The sequence below is a fragment of the Streptopelia decaocto genome, assembly GCF_964273445.1.
Source record: "Streptopelia decaocto genome assembly, chromosome: 5".
NCBI classification, from domain to species: domain Eukaryota; kingdom Metazoa; phylum Chordata; class Aves; order Columbiformes; family Columbidae; genus Streptopelia; species Streptopelia decaocto.
This window is the reverse complement of record NC_138659.1, coordinates 18,781,762-18,800,067: the sequence shown is the minus strand read 5'-3', so window position 1 is coordinate 18,800,067 and position 18,306 is coordinate 18,781,762. Positions and strand designations below refer to the sequence as shown.

Genomic DNA, 18,306 nt, shown 5'->3' with positions numbered 1-18,306 from the left:
ACCAACCCTGAAGCTCTTCCTTCACCCTTTTTAGTAGCTTTGCCCGATCCTCTGGACCTCTTATAGCATTGGCGGGGGGGAAGCCACAGCAAACAGAAGCAAACACCTTGTAATCCACCCTTCTATGGCAATATGTCAAGTTTGGTTCAGTCTCCCTCCCAGTACTATTAGATATGAATATTTTTTAAAAAATCTGTAACTATTGCAACTAACATAGAGCAACCTCATGACCATGATTATTCAAAAGTAACACAGATTGCATATTCAAATCTGCCATCAGAGAGTTTCCTTCCTGCATATTATAAAAAGACCAAGAAAGATTTTAAATTACAACTATTCTCCTTTAACTTTTCAGAAGATTAATTTAAATGCACAGGAATAGGAAGCCCAGAAGTTAAGAAACGCTGCATACCACTATTTAAAACTTTGTCTATTAGGCCTTGCCGAAGCATCGTAATTTGTATACAATGTACAAGTTTTTCATATTTAACAATACAAAAACTATGTTACTAGACATCCCCCTTCTTTAGCAAGAACTTAATACTTAAAAATGAGATCATTCTGAAGATAGTGGTCATATTGCTGAATTGAAAAGAAACATTAAATCAAAATAGGCTGTAATAGACTTGCTATTTGAATCTTAAATATGCTAAGTATATTTTTGACTAATGGAGTTATAAAAGCCATCATACAGTGTCTGGCAACCAATAAATAAAATACAATACCATTTGTAGGAAAAACTATTAGCCTGTAATAACTCCCAGTCATTTGGAGAACAGAATGTTGGAAATCACAAACTACTTTAAGAAATAATAATTGTCAACATGCAATACAAATATGCAAAGCAGAACAGTCTCCTGCAGAAGCAGCAGGTGGGACACAGGGTAAGTGTCAGCAGAGATGAGCAGCTTGCTATGCAACACCTCAGACAGCCTGCGTGGAAAACAGGGAACACTGAAGAACAACCAAAAACCTCAAGCATGATATTAGACTCAAGTAAGTAAACATTTTGTAAAGAGAATACAAGCGTAATTTATCTGGAGAATACGACGCATTTGTACATATATATTTATCTTCCTCTGTGAAGATTTCCATCTGTTCAACAGAACTACATACAGTAAATAAAGTCTTAGTAAAAGACTTTGAAGGATTGAAACCTGTAAAGCTATCCTCAGAGGGGAAACAGAGTATTCTATCTGCTCTTTTTAGCAGCTGTATATCAATAACTTTAGTGTGGGTAGAACAGCAGAAACAGACCTTCAAGAAATTTACCTGTGAAAAGCAGCAGAAGCCCTGTTTACTTGCAGTAGGCTACCTCATGTCTTTTTATTTCTGGCCTGCGGGTAACTCTGATTTTGTTTTCTATACTGAACTTTATCATCTAAAAATCAATTTCAGACTCAAACTGTTTGCTAAATCTTCGTTCAGAGTTACTTCTTACAGTATATTGCAATTCAAAGCTTCAATAAAGTGGCCAAGAAGATTTATTTCTTAAAAAGACACTGTAGCAAAATGGCATCTTGACTGAGCAGTACAAGTCTTCAGGTCAGGTTAATCCCCCCAAGTACACTTGAAAAATCCATTCGCCCACATCATGTCCTGACTGGTGGCTTTTGGTAGCTTCTTATTTTTCAGTCTAACCAAAATGCATATTGTTAGGATGCAAGAAAGCATGTCCAAGAACATGTTCATAGTAAGGGACAGTAAGTGAATCAGTTTGCTCAGAAATTCTTTTCTCAACACAGTGCAAGAGGCAAGGTTAAGTAGTGACAAACCTTCACTATTAGTGTAATAAATAAACCACAAAGTCATAGATCTCTTCTGGCTATGAGTCTTCATGTTTAAATGTTGGTCACTGCTATTACTGCAAAATCTCCTTCCCTCTTGCAGTCCAGAACCTCAGTTGTAAAGCAGGAATGCTGAGCTGACTGCTCTTAGGACACTGCACAATGATAGCACAGATTCCCAAGTAATTTCAAAAACCTTGAGTTCTTTTAAGCTTTGTTATTGAACAGCAAACCTTTGAGAGAAGCAGAATTAATTTTGCTGTACAGGAAGAAAACAGTTACACAGGAAGAAAGCCTTTCAGGACTGAAACTGGGACCATGCTGGATGTTAATATTTGGTTATAGTGCTATTCCTTCACCTCGTACAGGAATATCCATTTTAATAAACCTGAAATCCATCTGTCAAGCCCTCTAGTAATAATAGAATTTCTGAAGCAGCAGGAGAGCCTGGTAGTACCATGGTAAGAGGCACTGGGATTCAAAAGTCAGACTATCATTAGAGATAGAGTAATTTTTTACTATCTGGCACAGACTGGCCAACAGGCAGAGCAGACTCATGACTGAGCTGGAGGGACCTCCCGTTGCATCCCCAAGCTGCAAACTTCTGCTGCTGCTTATTGTTCTTCTGCTCCTCCGTGCACCTAGCACAAGGGCTGTCTTTAGCCTGGAGCTTAGTCTGACACTGGAGCACTGAGACACACACTTTCTTTACCTTCAGCAGGTTTTTCAGCTACAAAATAAATAATTATCTCTGAAGTCAGGAGGGGGTGTGGGGAAGCCAGAACTATGACAGGCAAACACTTTGCACTGTTAGCCAGTTGAAAAAGAGAAATTTTCATATAGGAAGTTCTGGGTGGGGAAAAAAAAAGACAAAACAACAACAAACAAACCACAACAAACTCCTCTTACTCTGAGTAGGAGACCTTCTTGAAGTCCTTTCTCAGTGTTGTTCTCAAGCCCTTCTGCTGGCAATTAACAATGCCATTCTAGACCTGCTGGCTCATTCAGCCTTCACAGCTGGGTAGGAGGTTGGCTATGGACTTTAGAAGAACTGCACCTCAAAGGGGAGACTGAAAAACTTAGTCTATCATGAAAGCAACATGATACTTATCTTGGCTGACAGGATTTTAAGAGTATTGACTGGGGCTGGCAAGGGAGCCCCAGCTTTGAATTCCCTAAAGCGGAACAGCTTGCAGTAAATGCTGAGCACTCACTCTGAATACCCAGACATTCTTTAGGAATATTAAAAAATTGAGATAACCAAAGTTGTTAAACATTTGAAAATCTTGGCTTACGACTCTACTGCTGAAGCAATACTTTGTGAAAATGCATCTTAGACTATTAGGATTTCTAATCAAAGTGCTGTAGGTTTTTTTTAATTATCAATCTGTCCATCTATCTTAAGGTGCACCTTTCTGTCACACTATTCTCTGGTAATACGGATGTGATACATGACAAAAACTTTAGACTTACAGAGACTTCAATCTGTAGAAGAACTGTCACATCTTAAAACTCATTAAAATTTACTTATAAAAAGTCTTCTTAAAAAGCACTTGCCTTGTAATTCGTAATGAAATTATTTGCACTCCTATATCAAAGGATGCAAAGATTAACACTCAGTAAAATTTTTCTTTCAGAAAATTCTTTGTTATAAAATATGAAGTGTGTTTTCCTGCTCACTGTGTTTCCAACCTGGTTAAAGGTTTGGTATCTAAATTGCCAGTCCAGATGAAACATTTAGGACAATATCCTAATATGACAGATAATGCTTGTTTTTTGCTCTTTAAAAGTTCATGCCAGCAGAGTATTTTTTTTCATTCAAATAAAATAAGATATATTTTGTTGCAATAACTAATAAACATATCTATTTTTCCACGTACCTTAGCTAAGACACAAGTCTTTGATTCAAAATATAAAATTGTTGCCATTACGGTCTCCAATGGTTGACTCCTTCTTTTGAGTAATCATTTTTATACCTATCTTCATACCTACCACAGCTCAAATTCTCTCATTTTTTAAAATAACTTATGTGTATTTTGCCAATAACTGGCTTATCCAAGGTGCAGAAGTACGTGTCTGCTTTGCAACAAAGAAAATGTAACATGTGCTTTGCATCTGTTTTCAACCCTCAGAATTACAGAGATGTAAGGAAAAGGTGGAATCTCTTTCCCCATCCCAACTCTAAGCCCTTCTATCTGGGCCAGACTTTGATATTTGCCCCTTGGCTGGGAATCTGCGTCCCCAACTTCACACTCGGCTGCGGCGCAGTAGCCCTGCAGGCAGGCCAACTTCAACCAACCACCAGTGGTAGCATCATTAAAATCCTGCCGAAGGTCACCATGGAAACCGCCTGCTGAGGCTTCGCTGCTGCACTCCGCATCTCCTAATCAGCTACCATGTGAAATGCAAATTCAGACAGTCTGAAAATTAGTCAAGAAGAATAGAGGATGAGGATGCAGATATGTGAAATATTCATGCGCTTCATCGAAAAAGGAAGACGGCATGAATGACACAACAAAGAACGGCCCCTGACATTCTTGCTATCATTCTGCATTATTGTTCACACCCTACTGTATTTCCAGGCCTCCAGTTCTGAAGTTGGTTATCTGAACTGCCATATTTATAGTCTACAATAAATAATAATTAAAAATGGACCAGGTAAAATGACTAATTGGAAAACCCGTGAAGAGGTATAGTGCATAAATTACTCTATAAAACCTTATTTCATCCTTTGTAACATCACCAAATGATCTTTTTAAATCCCTTTTTTTCACAAAAGCGGAAAAACTGTCAGTATAAATGCAAAACAACACAAAACACTGGGCAGTAATCTTTTATTAATAGTCCAATCACTGTCTTTGAATATAAAAAAATTTAACATTCAGAATTACAACCTCGACTCTATAAGTGGAATTGCACAATGCTTTATGTTTATTGAAAGTATTTCAGTGCTCCTGTTTGTGTTTTCAAAGTAATCTTTAATTCATGTAGGCTGAATTCAATTAGAGTTGGATACTAATACATGTTCTTTGGTTTACAGCTTCTATCAGTTTGTCCTGTTCTGCTCCAAGTGGGAAAGTATTTCAAAGCTGGCACCTCAGAACATTAAAAAGAATTTATTTTTTTCACTCTGTTACTCGCACTAAGAAAAATATTTATTTTACTTAGTTTCTTTTCATTTTAGAGCTTAAAAAAGCAAGTACCCCCCCTAAATGCATTAATGACAGTAAAGTACTGTTACCTATCAGCTTAAAACAAACCCTGCTGCGATATGCATAAGTATATTGTTCAAATTCAATTATGTTATGTCTGCCTGTATTTCTCTAAAATTTACTATTAGTGTTGCTACCTTGCAAAAGAACTGCCGTTCAATTGTATCAAATGGCACATCGCAGTTTTATAATGCGGACAAACAGGAACTAAACTCATTTTTACTAGTGAGTTACATTATACCTAATTTAATGCAAGCCCTGAGAGGAGCAAGGCTAGTGCACTATTTTATTGTGCAACATAAACCTGTATAGTTGTGCTTTTAGAAAAGCGTACTATAGATGTAAGCCCATTCTGACATGCAGAACATATTGTAGTGCTTTCTGGGAAAGCATTTTGTCTTACTTGCAAGGATGCTCAATGAACCTAAGAAGTTAACAGCATGAAGTTTCCATCATTAAGCCCCCAAAATCTAGAATCTATGATTGTAAAATTACAGAGTAACTTGTTTTGACAGGAGCATTCCAGTGAGTTCAAGAAACACTTATGGGCATAATCTGCAAATAACACACAATCACACCAGTCCACATCCTTCCCTGTCCATGTGCCAGCCGACAGAAACAGGGGATCCAGCCCACGAGCGGGAGAATCACTTACCTCCTCTGAGTAGTGATCTGACGGGAGAGGTGGGTAGTCACACTGCTCGATCTTCTTGCACAGGGAGTACAAGTTCATTTTATCACCATAAAAAGGACTCTGCAGCGCAGCCATCTGTTCAAAGAAAATTTACAGTTTTCTTTTGTGTTTTTAAGTAAACCTGTTTTGTCATAAAATCTGTAATAGTAACAAATCAAAAATGATTCTTAACGACTTTCAATTCCCTGCTTACAAGTGTCATAGTGCTAAAAACACAAGTTCCAAAACTATTACTGTAACCAGTGTGTGTACTTATCCTATGTCATACAGTCGTACCTGTCACAATCCTTACATTGCAATATTGTAACTGTATACCATTAGAGCTTTATTAATAGAGTGTGAGGAAAAAGTTAGTAGTTTCCAATAGTACTGTGAGCATGGAGGGTCCTTGCACTATGATAGAGACAAAGAAAAGTCCCAAGACCCACAATGTAATTTTCCTCTGAAGACCTTTTGGAAGAAAACATATAATTTATTTGAAAGCATTACCTGATCTAAAGCAATATCACATGCTGAAAATGCTGGATAATGGCAGTAGGTTTTATAACCTGCCATAGCTATCACATTCGACTTCAATAAAGTGATTTTTTTTTTAAAGCAAGAAAATGAAAGGTAGCATCTATCCTTCCAAATATCCCCAAACCCAAGAACTCCATAATTCAGTACACTTTTTGAAAATATTAAAAAAAAAAAAAAAAAATCCAAATCATCATCAGAACTGCAGAACTGGCACCCATTAGTATAATTTACAATCATAATACAAAAATAAGAATATCTGTTGGAGAACACTTAAATAAATTATCAGCTTAAAACCAGCATTTAAGGTGGCAACAAATGCTACAGTTAGCAGGATTACAAACGTAAAGATTCATTTAAAAATCTCTCCGTTCAGTTCAAAGCCATCTAAGTCTAAGTCTTTGAACCACAGCCGCACGAACGCTGCTTGGAGTGCAGCGCTGCCCCAAAGTCAGTCACCCTTTTCTACATGTGCTAATAAGTTTGATTTTGGAAGGACAATGTGTACATTCCCCAGACAGGCCGAGTGTGTGTGAAACACGCTGGTCCATGCTGTGCTACTCAGTGAGCTTCAGCAGGGACAGGACAAGCTGAAAATGGCTCTCATCTGTCTTGTGGTCTTCCCGAGAGCAGGTTAACTCTTTCACGTCTAAGCACTGATAGCACTGGGAGAAAATGTGTGAAGACAATTACCAAAATTCTCTCACATTTACTTTATACCTGATAAAAATGCTCTCAAACCGTTCAGTACTTTTTTCATATTAGCTTCAAGTAAGAATAAATCATTTTCAAGCTCCCCAAACACATTCCATCCTACACTCCTCCCAAGAATTCTGTATTACCAAAATAACGTTAATTTTTAGATTTACATGGCATTGTCTTTTACCTTAAAAAGAATGTTAAAAATGCAAGCTAAAGACCAAAAAAGAAAGGGGTGAGGGGGCAAAAAAGGAAAATCAACCACAAGGTCTGTACACAGGCAGAAATTCTAAATAAATGCACAGATACTCGTTTTCGTACTCTAGGTGTTCATTAAAAAGTACTTTTGTTTGAATGCTGCGGAGTGTTAAAAAAATTCTGAATGTCCCCTAAGGAGTTAAAACAGGAATACTATATTTTCATGCATCTCCTGCTTTGACAGATGAAAAATGTCAACTGTCCTGTTTTTATTTTCAAGCTTTTGCACTATTCATCTGGTTCATTAGTGCATCTCGCTGCTGCCCCTGACAGCTGCTCGCCCTCTCCTCCCAGCAGCTGAATTTTTCAGGCTAATTTGATCCTCCACACTGAGACGATCACTAGAATGATTGACTTGCTCCCTGACCTCCAGGGTCTGACTTTCCTGATTAGTATTCTGGGGGTGTCTGAGGGACGAAAGCCCACTGTCTGTCTTCGGGGCTGGTGGCAGCTCACTCGCTCTCCTTTTTTTTTTTTCTTTTTTTTTTTTTGAACTGTAAGCCACCAACCTACAACCCTGTAAGGATGCAATTGCTATGCTGAACAATAAAAGGAAATGTGTAAAACCTACTTTTCCATGTAAAGGTCCATGTAGCAAAAGCATAGCATCTTGATTTTAATTAGTAAAGTCTACTTTGTTGCATATCAATTAAAACTCCAGTGGTAGTGTTTTTGAGATTTCAGAAGTACCTGGGGCTCTAACAAAAATCAGACTTTAAAATATACTTCTAAAAATCTTAGTGGCCACATAGTTAGCATTGAATAATAGACTGTAATTTAGGTTAGAAATAATAATTTTTAAAAACAACATACGTTATAGCAAACTAGTCTAAAATTAAAATATAACTGAAAAGAGTTTCAGAGCAATTAAGCATTTATTGAGAAGCAATAAATATGCCACAGTTTTTCCCCAATTAGGCTGGAGAGAATCCAGAGCACATATGAACACATATCAACATGAAATCAACATAATAAAACATGCTAAAACACAGGCAACAGATAGATCACAAAAAGATACCCAGCACAAAACTGCACTGATAATAAAAATCCCATGCATTAGTCCATGCATGTCTTGAAGTAGTTTAAGAAACCACTTTCAAATAATTTAAGGAAAAAAAAATGTTAAGCATCTGAGTTTACCTAAAATTTCAAATTTACATTTCAATGATCAACAAAAAAAAAATCCCCCACAAACATCTGGTATGTTGTGATAATAGCTAAATGGGATAAATGCACCTGTAAAAAATAATAAAAAGCTATAGTTGAATGCACTGCCATATACTATAGCTACACATCAACAATAAGTATCCTAATAATTGCTTTATTCTTACAATAAGGAAAAAACTCAAACACAACATGATACCAACTTAAATACCATCCTCATAAAATTCATAAAATAAATCAAAAGACAATGATACTTAAAGATGCTGAGTTGATCAATGGAATTAAGACACTTAGCTATTATTTACCAGGTCAAAGAAAAATGTAATATTCACGTAGGTGTTTAATATACTGTACAAACAACAAAGCAGTAAGCTCAAAAAAAAAAAATCTTTAGAAAAGTGCTATTGATTCCTATGCAGCAATTTTATTTCATATAACACAGAAGAAAAATTAACCTTAAAACATATTTATTTTCTATCTAATCAGTTATTCAAGGGTTTTATTTGATGTTTCCAGATTTAAAAAGTCCTCAAGAAAACCAATGAGGGGAAAAGCAGTAGTATACGGAAAAAACCTCATCTACCTTTACGCTGCTTTTAGGCTCCTGCTTGTGCACACATGTAAAGCAGAACATGGAAACTGATGGCATTTGCCATGGTCAGAACTAAGGAATCACAACACGGGATTAAGTTTCATTTTAGGATTTAAACTTCTAAATACTTGCTATCAGGTATTGGACTTCATTGCTGTGAATTACCTCAAAGATTTAGAAGCAACAGCTATACGAAGATCTGTAAACTGCAGAATTCCAATATAGCTACTTGTCCTTTTAATATTTAAAGCAACATTTAAGTGACAGAAAATAAACTAATATTACTGGAGACAATTTGCCCAGTGGTAACGAACAACTTTAACAGGCTGACAATTTTTCCTACAAAATCCTAAAATAAGAGGAGACGCCAGTCCTGTGGAATGTATTAAATAAGTTCTGCTGGCTCACTGAGGCAGGTGGCTCGCAGGGAGATGAAAAGTACGTTGGGTTTATTAGTTTTTATCTGGAATATGACTAGAAAGGCTTCACTGCCATTGCTGATGGAAATAATTTTTTTCCAGTATCCTTTAACACAAATATTTAGTCTTTTGGTCAACAAATGACATGCAAACAACTTTGAAGACATAGTTGCCTTAGAAGCCTACCTGCTCTTCATTCACCTGAATTTCACTATATCTTTATTTTCTCAGAATATAATATCATTTAAAATTATGTGTCACCTACCTATCTCAACCACAGTAATACAGAAATGAACCAATAATTATAATTTAACTAACTGGAGGAGAAGAAAGAATAGAAAAGTTACATATGTTTCTACAAAAGAAGTCATTATCTTGAAAGTTAATCGAAGCTAGTAGTAATAAGTACACCATAACCCACTTTTTATTGTTTTACTGAGGCTTTAAATAATTTTAAAGAAATTAAACTTTTATTAAAATAACTATATTGCCATTTTTTAAAGCATCAGTTGCATACTTAAGCCAATCCTACTATTTCTCAAGGCATTTATTACCAAAATCATATAAACAGCATAGGCCACTTAAACACCTAGAACAATTTTTCTTGTGCTTGCCATTATTAGTTTATTAATCCTTCAGTTATGCCCGATCTTCAATAAATTGTTGTAAAGTCTTTGTAGGAAGCCCAGTAAAAGTCAAGTCTTGAGTAACACACAAAAGTATTTCATATGCTGAAGTTACATTAAGAGTTCTCATTGCTAATATCAAAGACAGACATAGAATAGGTGACAAGTAGCTTTCCCACAACGCTACACACTTTTTTAAACAACAAAAATATAGAAACAGATCCTAAAATGGTACTTAATACACAGGGGTGGGTGGGGGGGGAAGGGGGTGAAGAGCACAACAGTGTTACTTAGTTCACTGTATATATCAATATTACCTCATACAGCAGACAGCCTAGAGACCAGATGTCAGATTTGAAGTTGTAACCATTTTCGTGTATTCTCTCTGGAGACATATAGTAAGGTGTACCAACTGCAATAAATACACAAGCATATTTGAATGAAAATTTCTGCTACATAGTAGTAAAAGTACAGTTTTCCTGGCTGAAAAACAGTTTTTTCACCTTCTATATTTCTCATTTTGCTACTTATATAATTTCAATTCATACTTATGACTCTTCAGTTTGATAAAAATACGCATCAATCAGGTATCCATTTCATCCAATGCAACTTTATTTTCACTACTGATATCTAATTACCAGAATTATTCAGTTGTAGAATACCTCCAATTTTTGCTTTTAAAGAAGCTTGACAGTAATTATTTTCTTCTCAAGAGAGCCAAGGGAACATACTACACACACACACACACACAACCCTGCCCCTTCCCAAACTGCTATCACTGTGGCTGGAAATAAAAACAGCTAGAAATTATCTTCCTTGGCTTGGATTTTTTTCTTTAATGAGTTGTCTGTTCTTTGGGAGTATATAAATTTGAAAAAGCTGCGTTTGAAACCAGTAAACGCAATTTAGTTTGAATATCTGAAACTAAAACTGAGCCTGAAATCTGGGATCTTCAGCTTCCCAGAGAAGAACGCAGGAAAAGCCGTGAGCCCTAACAGAAGCCGAGGGTCCCCAAGTGACTCACCTGCCTGCTGCAGGACCAGACTCTGTCAGGGCTTTTCAGCTCCCAAATGGGTGGCCGCCCTGGTTTAATCCTGCCTCAGTACCATGAGCTCTAAGCAGCATTTCCTAGAACTGTCCCAAGGCAAATTCACATTGGATACTCCAGGACATCTCCCCCCTTGATTTTAATCAGCCCCTACCCATCTGTGTCACAAAGCAGAATGTGAAAAGAGAAATTCTGAGAGATGTTTCAGCCCTGTGATAAAAAAGCCATTAAAAAAAAAGTGATGGATTCCTATGTGACAGATCAACAAAAAGAGAAGTTATGAAAAATAACAGTAGTGGCAATTTTCCTGCATTGTCACTGAACTTTCTCCCTATAACCCCCCCAAAATGACTGCCTGACAGCAAAGAGTTACAAATCTACGTAGATTTTTACTTCAGTTTTGTAAGGAACACTTTCTTAAGCACTGAATCCTGGTGATGAAAACCAATTGAATTCTGTCAATTCAATACAAGTTGACATTATTTCAAAACTAAACATCTTGCAAAACAGCCAGAGATTAAAATCTGCACTCTCACCACAAGCTATGAAAATTAGAGTATGAACCTCACACTATTTTATTTAACATGAAGATCTTGTATCACTTCTAAATTAGCCTCATCTATTCAGAATGAGTATGAATACTGGAAACAGAGATTTAGTGAATATGTACATAACTCCAAATCAGAATAATCAGGTTAATTGTTCTAATTAATCTGCTTAATAATTTTATTCTAATCATATCTGAAAGTTAAGGGGTTTGCTTTGACAATGTGCCCTATCTTTTAGAAAGGCTGACATCTCAAAATATGCTATACTTTCTTAGGGAGGAAGGGGGTTTGAGGAACAGTATTATACTTTCCTACTTGAAAGGCCCAGCTCAGATTGGGAAACCCAGTCCCACCTCATCCCAGGTCAGGCTGCTGGTAACCCAGCATTTCAGCTGACTTCTTGGCAAACAAAACTGAAAACAATATCCCAAAGCAATATAAGCCGAGAAAATGCTGCTTTAACAGATATGCAAGGACAGAGGTCCCATATTGCATCTTACAATAGATCTGGTCCCCTAAATATTTCAGGGGACACTTCCAGCCCTGGGAAAGCAGTGGGCGCCGCAGCCCCTTCTCACTGGCCTGAGGAATCACTACAGCTCTGAAGTGAGACTGTGAAAGATCAAGAGCTTAAAAGGAGAAAGGCTGGGGAAAGGCAACTCTAAACGATGGAGTACTGTAAAAACCATCTACTGTCATGGGATGTTCACATTCACCCACAGAAGGACAGTCTTTTCCCTGTGAAAGAATAGACACACAGATGGGATAACTGCAATACTAAAATAGCTACCAAAATATGCAGAAGCAACTCTTATTCTGATTTATCAAGAGCAATATTTTAAAGGGTCTTTAATGACAGCCATCTTAAAATTGGAAACTGTAATTAAACAACACTTGGCATAACACAGCTTTTCTATTTTTATTACCCTTACTGTCATATTTTCCCCTGGAATTTTTTTTTTTCCGAGGACTTGTGAGCTTGGACCACTCTGAAAGCTTGCAGCTGTATTTTGCATCCATTAACTAATGCACTGGTTCAGTATATTCAGATGCTTTGTTGTCAGAATTCATCTAACAGCAGAAACCAAGCTAACAGTGATCTGTTTGTTGGCTGGTTCCAGCAGTGGTGCCTTTGCTGCACTGAGACATTGCGCATGTAACTGGCAGCGAGTAACGTGCCAGAAAGAGGCTTCACAAAATCCACAGGAGGCAGCTGGAAACACAGAGGTTTGAAGGTTCACAGTTTACCAAAAGTGAAGGTAATTTTAACCAGTAGCTCTGGGAAGCAAACTGATACATTAGGGGTCTGATATAACTGTGAAAGATTGATGATAGTGAAAAGAAGAACAAACGCTACCATTTTACAGCATTTAGCCTAGTGTAACACCTAAACTGCAAAACAACCTGAAGCCTCCAATGACCAACAAGTGAAAGGAATTGAAATTACAGTTACATTAGTCACTGAATCACAAAAACAACCTGAAGATCTAGACATCATTACTACTTGTAAAGTGTTTTTAACAGAACAAGACACAAAAGATTCATTATTCTGACATTCAGTAACTAGTGAAGGCATTGCAATGATTCTTTAAAACGCTGGGTAATGTCGGTACATAGCACTGCACTGCTGGCAAGGTACTACCAGATGTGATTGTACATCATGCTTCCTTCCTAGATAATTTCTTTTTCTGTTAAGTGAAATACAGCATCACAATACTATAAAAACATGTGACTTTCTTTATTCCTCTGAAGACAGAGAGGTGGGATAATATAAGACAAAGACGTAACACATTAAGGTACCTATGTTTTAAGAACAAAATCTGTAACTTCAACATTCTGTCCACTGCTTTTGCACATTTTGGATAACTTGCAGGTCCTAACTGTTATCTTGAAAATGGCCTGGGTCAAATAAACTGCTTCCTCAGAATCTGTTGCTGCTCTGGTACTCCCTCCCTTTAAAGATGCTGCAGGTCCCAAAAGTGTCATTTCTTTACACAAGTTTTGTGCTCTTGGGAAAGGCGGTGGACATAATGCAGATGGTGGTTATTAGGGGGCAGGAAGCTGGACCTGAAGGATCAGAGGCAAAGAAACCATCACAAAGAAGGGTGTCATGATATAAACAGTCCATCTTATTAGCTGCATCACCACATAACCAATGCTGCACGTACGTTAAAGAAGCGAACGTGTTCACTTGAAAACTGACAATGCATTGAGGACTTGAATGAAATACAGTAACTAGCTCCAAGTACTATAAAGCATTTTTAAGGTGGAAAAAAAGTCTGCCTGGTAAATGTTAATACTACTTATACACAACAATATAATGGCTGATTCAGATGGTGTTCAAAAGACTAGTTTTAAAAAAGATCATGTGATTATTAATGATATTCCATGCATTGGAATACATAGCTATCCAACTCCAGGAAGGTGGCTAGAAATCACGTTAGTAACTCTTTAGATTTTCAAATAATTCCACACCAAGATTTCAGTTTAAAACAAAAATAAATAAAATCAAAAAGGCCCAATTTCTTTAAGTAATTGAAAGATACGGTTTGTGAATGACTTCATGTCCATGAGATCCCAGGGACTTTCATAATGCAAAATTCCACAACACATACAAGTGATTAACAAGATGAATAGTTGCTGCTGAAGACAAACTAAGTTACAAATAAGATGCAGTTATGGAACAGTGAGGGTAATCAACCACTGACATGACGAATTCTCCATAACTATATATTTTTTTTTCAGTTATTTATTTTAATATAGGTGTACAGGATTTCTAAGTCATAGGCTTGTCTACAGCCACAGATATGGGACCCAAAATACTGCAGTTATCCAAAGAAATTCTGCAACTGAGCCTATATTATGCAAATAGTCTAACTGCAGAAATCAATCCATAAATATCTTGGGTCATTTTATAATGTAACATAGTAACAGCACAATAATTTACCTTCAGCTTTCAAACTACTGTAACAGATCTCAGGGTTTTGTACATAAAATAAAAGCTGTTTTAATACAGCTTATTTGATGAATGCTATGAATCAGCTGCCCATTTCCTCACTGGCCTTCACGTACCCAGACGTTGCAGGTTCTCAGAAGGGTTTGGCTCAGAGTACGAAAGCGGAGTTTATTCCATTCAGAGCAAAACAGTGCGGCACACCACCATCTCATCACTGGCTTTGACACCCTCTGCTGGGTTAGACATCCATATGCAAGAGGAAAGGAGAGTATCTGCACATGGTTTTACAAGGCATTTTATTCCCCACAATATGCATGAGTTTACAGTCAAATCCCTCATAACATAGCTCTGTGCTGAGGACAGCGGTACCATGGAAATGACAGAAGTTGTCATACCACAGAAGAAACACCACAATTCAATAAAGATGATCCTTCACTTTCAAGCATTTTAAGAAGACTGAAGATTGGATTCTTTGCCCTGCAAGAAGGGGTTTACATGATGGCAGCAGTGTCTGCCTGGACAGCATACTGTGCAGCCCTCTAGCACAGCCACACTGGAGAACTGAAGTGATTTTTCTTTTTCTAATTGAAATACTAAAATATGGACTAACCTTAAATCCACTGAATGGCTAACAAAGATTTTTAAAAATGCACATTTCCATGAGCTGGCCTCAGAGTTGCCACTTCAAAGAGCGTAAGGCCTGGCATTCAGCCATTAAAAAAAACAGCTGCCAAAAAAACCCCAACACACAGTCATATGGAAAGGAATATGAAGCCTTTCTTGGATCATGTTCCCCTTTCTAATATAAAGTCTTCTGAAACCAAGAAATGTTTTCAAGCTTGGATCAACAATACTAAATGCCTCCATTTCCTTTGCATTTTTAGAAGAAAGATTTTCTATTTTCAAAATGGTATATACATGCCACAACAGAAAATTCTACTGTTTTGATAAGGCTGTATAGAAAGAGTTGAGAACATTAACAAACCCTGTCCAGTGCAGTATTTTCATTTGTTTCAAATGGACCATCAGCAAGTATTCTAATTAAATCTGTATTGTTATAATTAACAGTTAGAAGCTGTAGCTAATGAAAATTTTAGTACTTTTCTTTATCTCTGAAAGCCTGAATCTAGTTTGCTACTGAAATTTTTATAAAGCCTGTAAACAAGTATAAATTGATACACATCATATGTTTCTAATTCATTGGGTTTTGTGCACCAAAGGTTTACGGATTCATAAAAAGATACAACTGTGAAAGGAATTTCAGGAAAACCAGCATCAGAAACTGCATGAGAAATTAATTTTTAAAAAGTGGTCTCTGCTAGTGACATGAGAAATCTGAGTGTCACTTCCTTTACTGTCACCTAAGTTAACAGTTGAACAAAACCTTTTTCCGAGGCTGAATTTTGACATTAGGTCATAATTAAAAGGCAAATGGTGGAAGATGAGGAAAAAAGAAAACAAAAAATACCAACTCCTCTACCAAGGCACAGCACTCAACATTAGAAACAAAGCTTCCATCCTCCTATTCCCCTCTCCCATCTCCCTGGATGACTCTTGTATTTGTAAGAGATGAGCTTTAAAGGGCTTGGGGGGTTTATACTGTTTTAACTCTAGCTGAGTCTTCAGTCCCTTTGCAACCACTCCTCTGCCATGAGCCAAAATAACCCAGGGTTGATGCAGTTGGTTCCTCTTTAACTTCCCGACATCTACTTCAGAACACGTCTAGCTCTCCTACCTTCACAACTGACTTTTGCCTTCATCATGTGCTCCTACTCACAAATTACAATCATAGAATCATAGAATGCTAGGGATTGGAAGGGACCTCAAAAGATCATCTTGTCCAATCCCCCTGCCGGAGCAGGAACACCTAGGTGAGGCTACACAGGAATGTGTCCAGGTGGGTTTGAATGTCTCCAGAGTAGGAGACTCCACAACCCCCCTGGGCAGCCTGTTCCAGTGTTCTGTTACCCTCACTGAGAAGAAGTTTCTTCTCAAGTTTAAGTGGAACCTCTTACGTTCCAGCTTAAACCCATTACCCCTTGTCCTACCATTGTTTGTCACCGAGAAGAGCCTGGCTCCATCCTTGTGACACTCAACCTTTGTATATTTGTAAACATTAATAAGGTCACCCCTCAGTCTCCTTTTCTCCAAACTAAAGAGACCCAGCTCCCTCAGCCTTTCCTCATAAGCGAGATGCTCCACTCCCTTAATCATCTTTGTTGCCCAGCGCTGGACTCTCTCCAGCAGTTCCCTGTCCTTCTTGAACTGAGGAGCCCAGAACTGGACACAGTATTCCAGGTGTGGTCTCACTAGGGCACTGTAGAGAGGAAGGAGAACCTCTCTCAACCTACCAACCACCCCCCTTCTAATACACCCCAGGATGCCATTGGCTCTCTTGGACACAAGGGCACAGTGGTGGCTCATGGTCATCCTGCTGTCCACCAGGATCCCCAGGTCCCTCTCCCCTAATGCTCTCTAATGGATCATTCCCCAACTTATACTGGAACCTGGGGTTGTTCCTGCCCAAATGCAATACTCTACATTTGCCCTTGTTATATTTCATTAAATTTTTCCCTGCCCAGCTCTCTAACCTGTCCAGGTCTCGCTGGATGGCAGCACAGCCTTCTGGTGTGTCAGCCACTCCTCCCAGCTTGGATTTACAGCTTCCTGCAGATACAATCCAGGAGTAACTCCCTTGTCACACTGCTCGTTTACATCCTTCTGCCACGTGCAGACAGCAACAGGACCCAACTACAACAAAATAAAATCTCCGCAGTGCTGCCAGGAACAGCCACTGGGCTACAACAGCAGTGTGAACAGCAGCACTTCATTTACTACACTGTGCCATGAACTAGTACCAGATCTTTAGGGCTGTATCTGAACTTCGATGTAGAACCCAAGCACATTTCCAGTCTGGTCTCACTGCTGCTCCTCTGTCTCTCTTTTTTTATTAATGCAGGATTGCAAATCTGTGTCCAGCTTCCACCTCAGTCCTACAAAGATCTCAGCAGTTACTCATAGTTTTGACTATACCAGTATCGGCATGCACCAAACATGATAAAAACAGGAAGGCATAAAAGTATGACCAAAGGCTTTCTGGAAGGCAGGGAAGTAAGGATTGTGTCAAAATTTCTAAAAAACCTTTTTTTGGCTGTTAACACAAGTATTGCCCACATCTCAAATGTGGTACAAACATGCTGAACATCAACGCTCTCTTTTTCCACACTGTACTGATAATTGGGACTATCTGAATAAAGTTAAATTAAGGGGTGAGGATAAATATAGCATATTTTAAACCAAGTAGTCTGATATTTCATAGTCTAATTAGAAACATCAACATCTGAGTGAACACAATTCTTTGTGTATCCTCCCATGGCCCTAAGGGAGGGATTGTAAGTATTACTTAACCATTCCTGGATTTCTTAGATATTATCTTCCTTATCATGCACTCTTGTCATACATATAAAAATATCCAAATGTCTAGTTACAGAATTGTCACTGACATTTGTTAAAAGTTCTCACTGAGCAGCATTTCAGTTGATTGTACCTTACTGTATTCAAGCATGAGTAAGGTGGTCTGCCTGCCTCAATGCCCAATACAAGGAAAAGGAGACTATTCTGAACGCTGGCATCAATGGCCCTGCTCTTGAGGGGTCTAAAAGTTTGTTTCACACCCTTTGCAGTCAGTAAACAGGCGTGAATTCAGCAATCACTAAACACAGGCATTTCAGCAGGGGAAAAGAATTTTTCTTACCTAAAAAAACCTACATAACCATACTATAAACAC

At 37.8% G+C, this 18,306-nt stretch overlaps 1 protein-coding gene across 6 annotated transcripts in view; it reads right to left on the bottom strand.

The window, feature by feature from the left end:
- Positions 1 to 18,306, bottom strand: part of NEK7 (NIMA related kinase 7) — a 122,343-nt gene that overhangs the window by 57,932 nt on the left and 46,105 nt on the right. For all 6 annotated transcript variants that reach the window (XR_014184018.1, XR_014184019.1, XR_014184020.1 and 3 more), the window contains exons 8-9: positions 10,285 to 10,379; positions 5,655 to 5,768 (exon numbers count right to left, since the gene is read on the bottom strand). Coding sequence is in view for 1 of the 6 variants with exons in the window: in XM_082052251.1 (XP_081908377.1) it covers positions 5,655 to 5,768; positions 10,285 to 10,379 (209 nt within the window). In the remaining 5 variants the exon portion in view is untranslated. The remainder of the gene's footprint in view (positions 1 to 5,654; positions 5,769 to 10,284; positions 10,380 to 18,306) is intronic.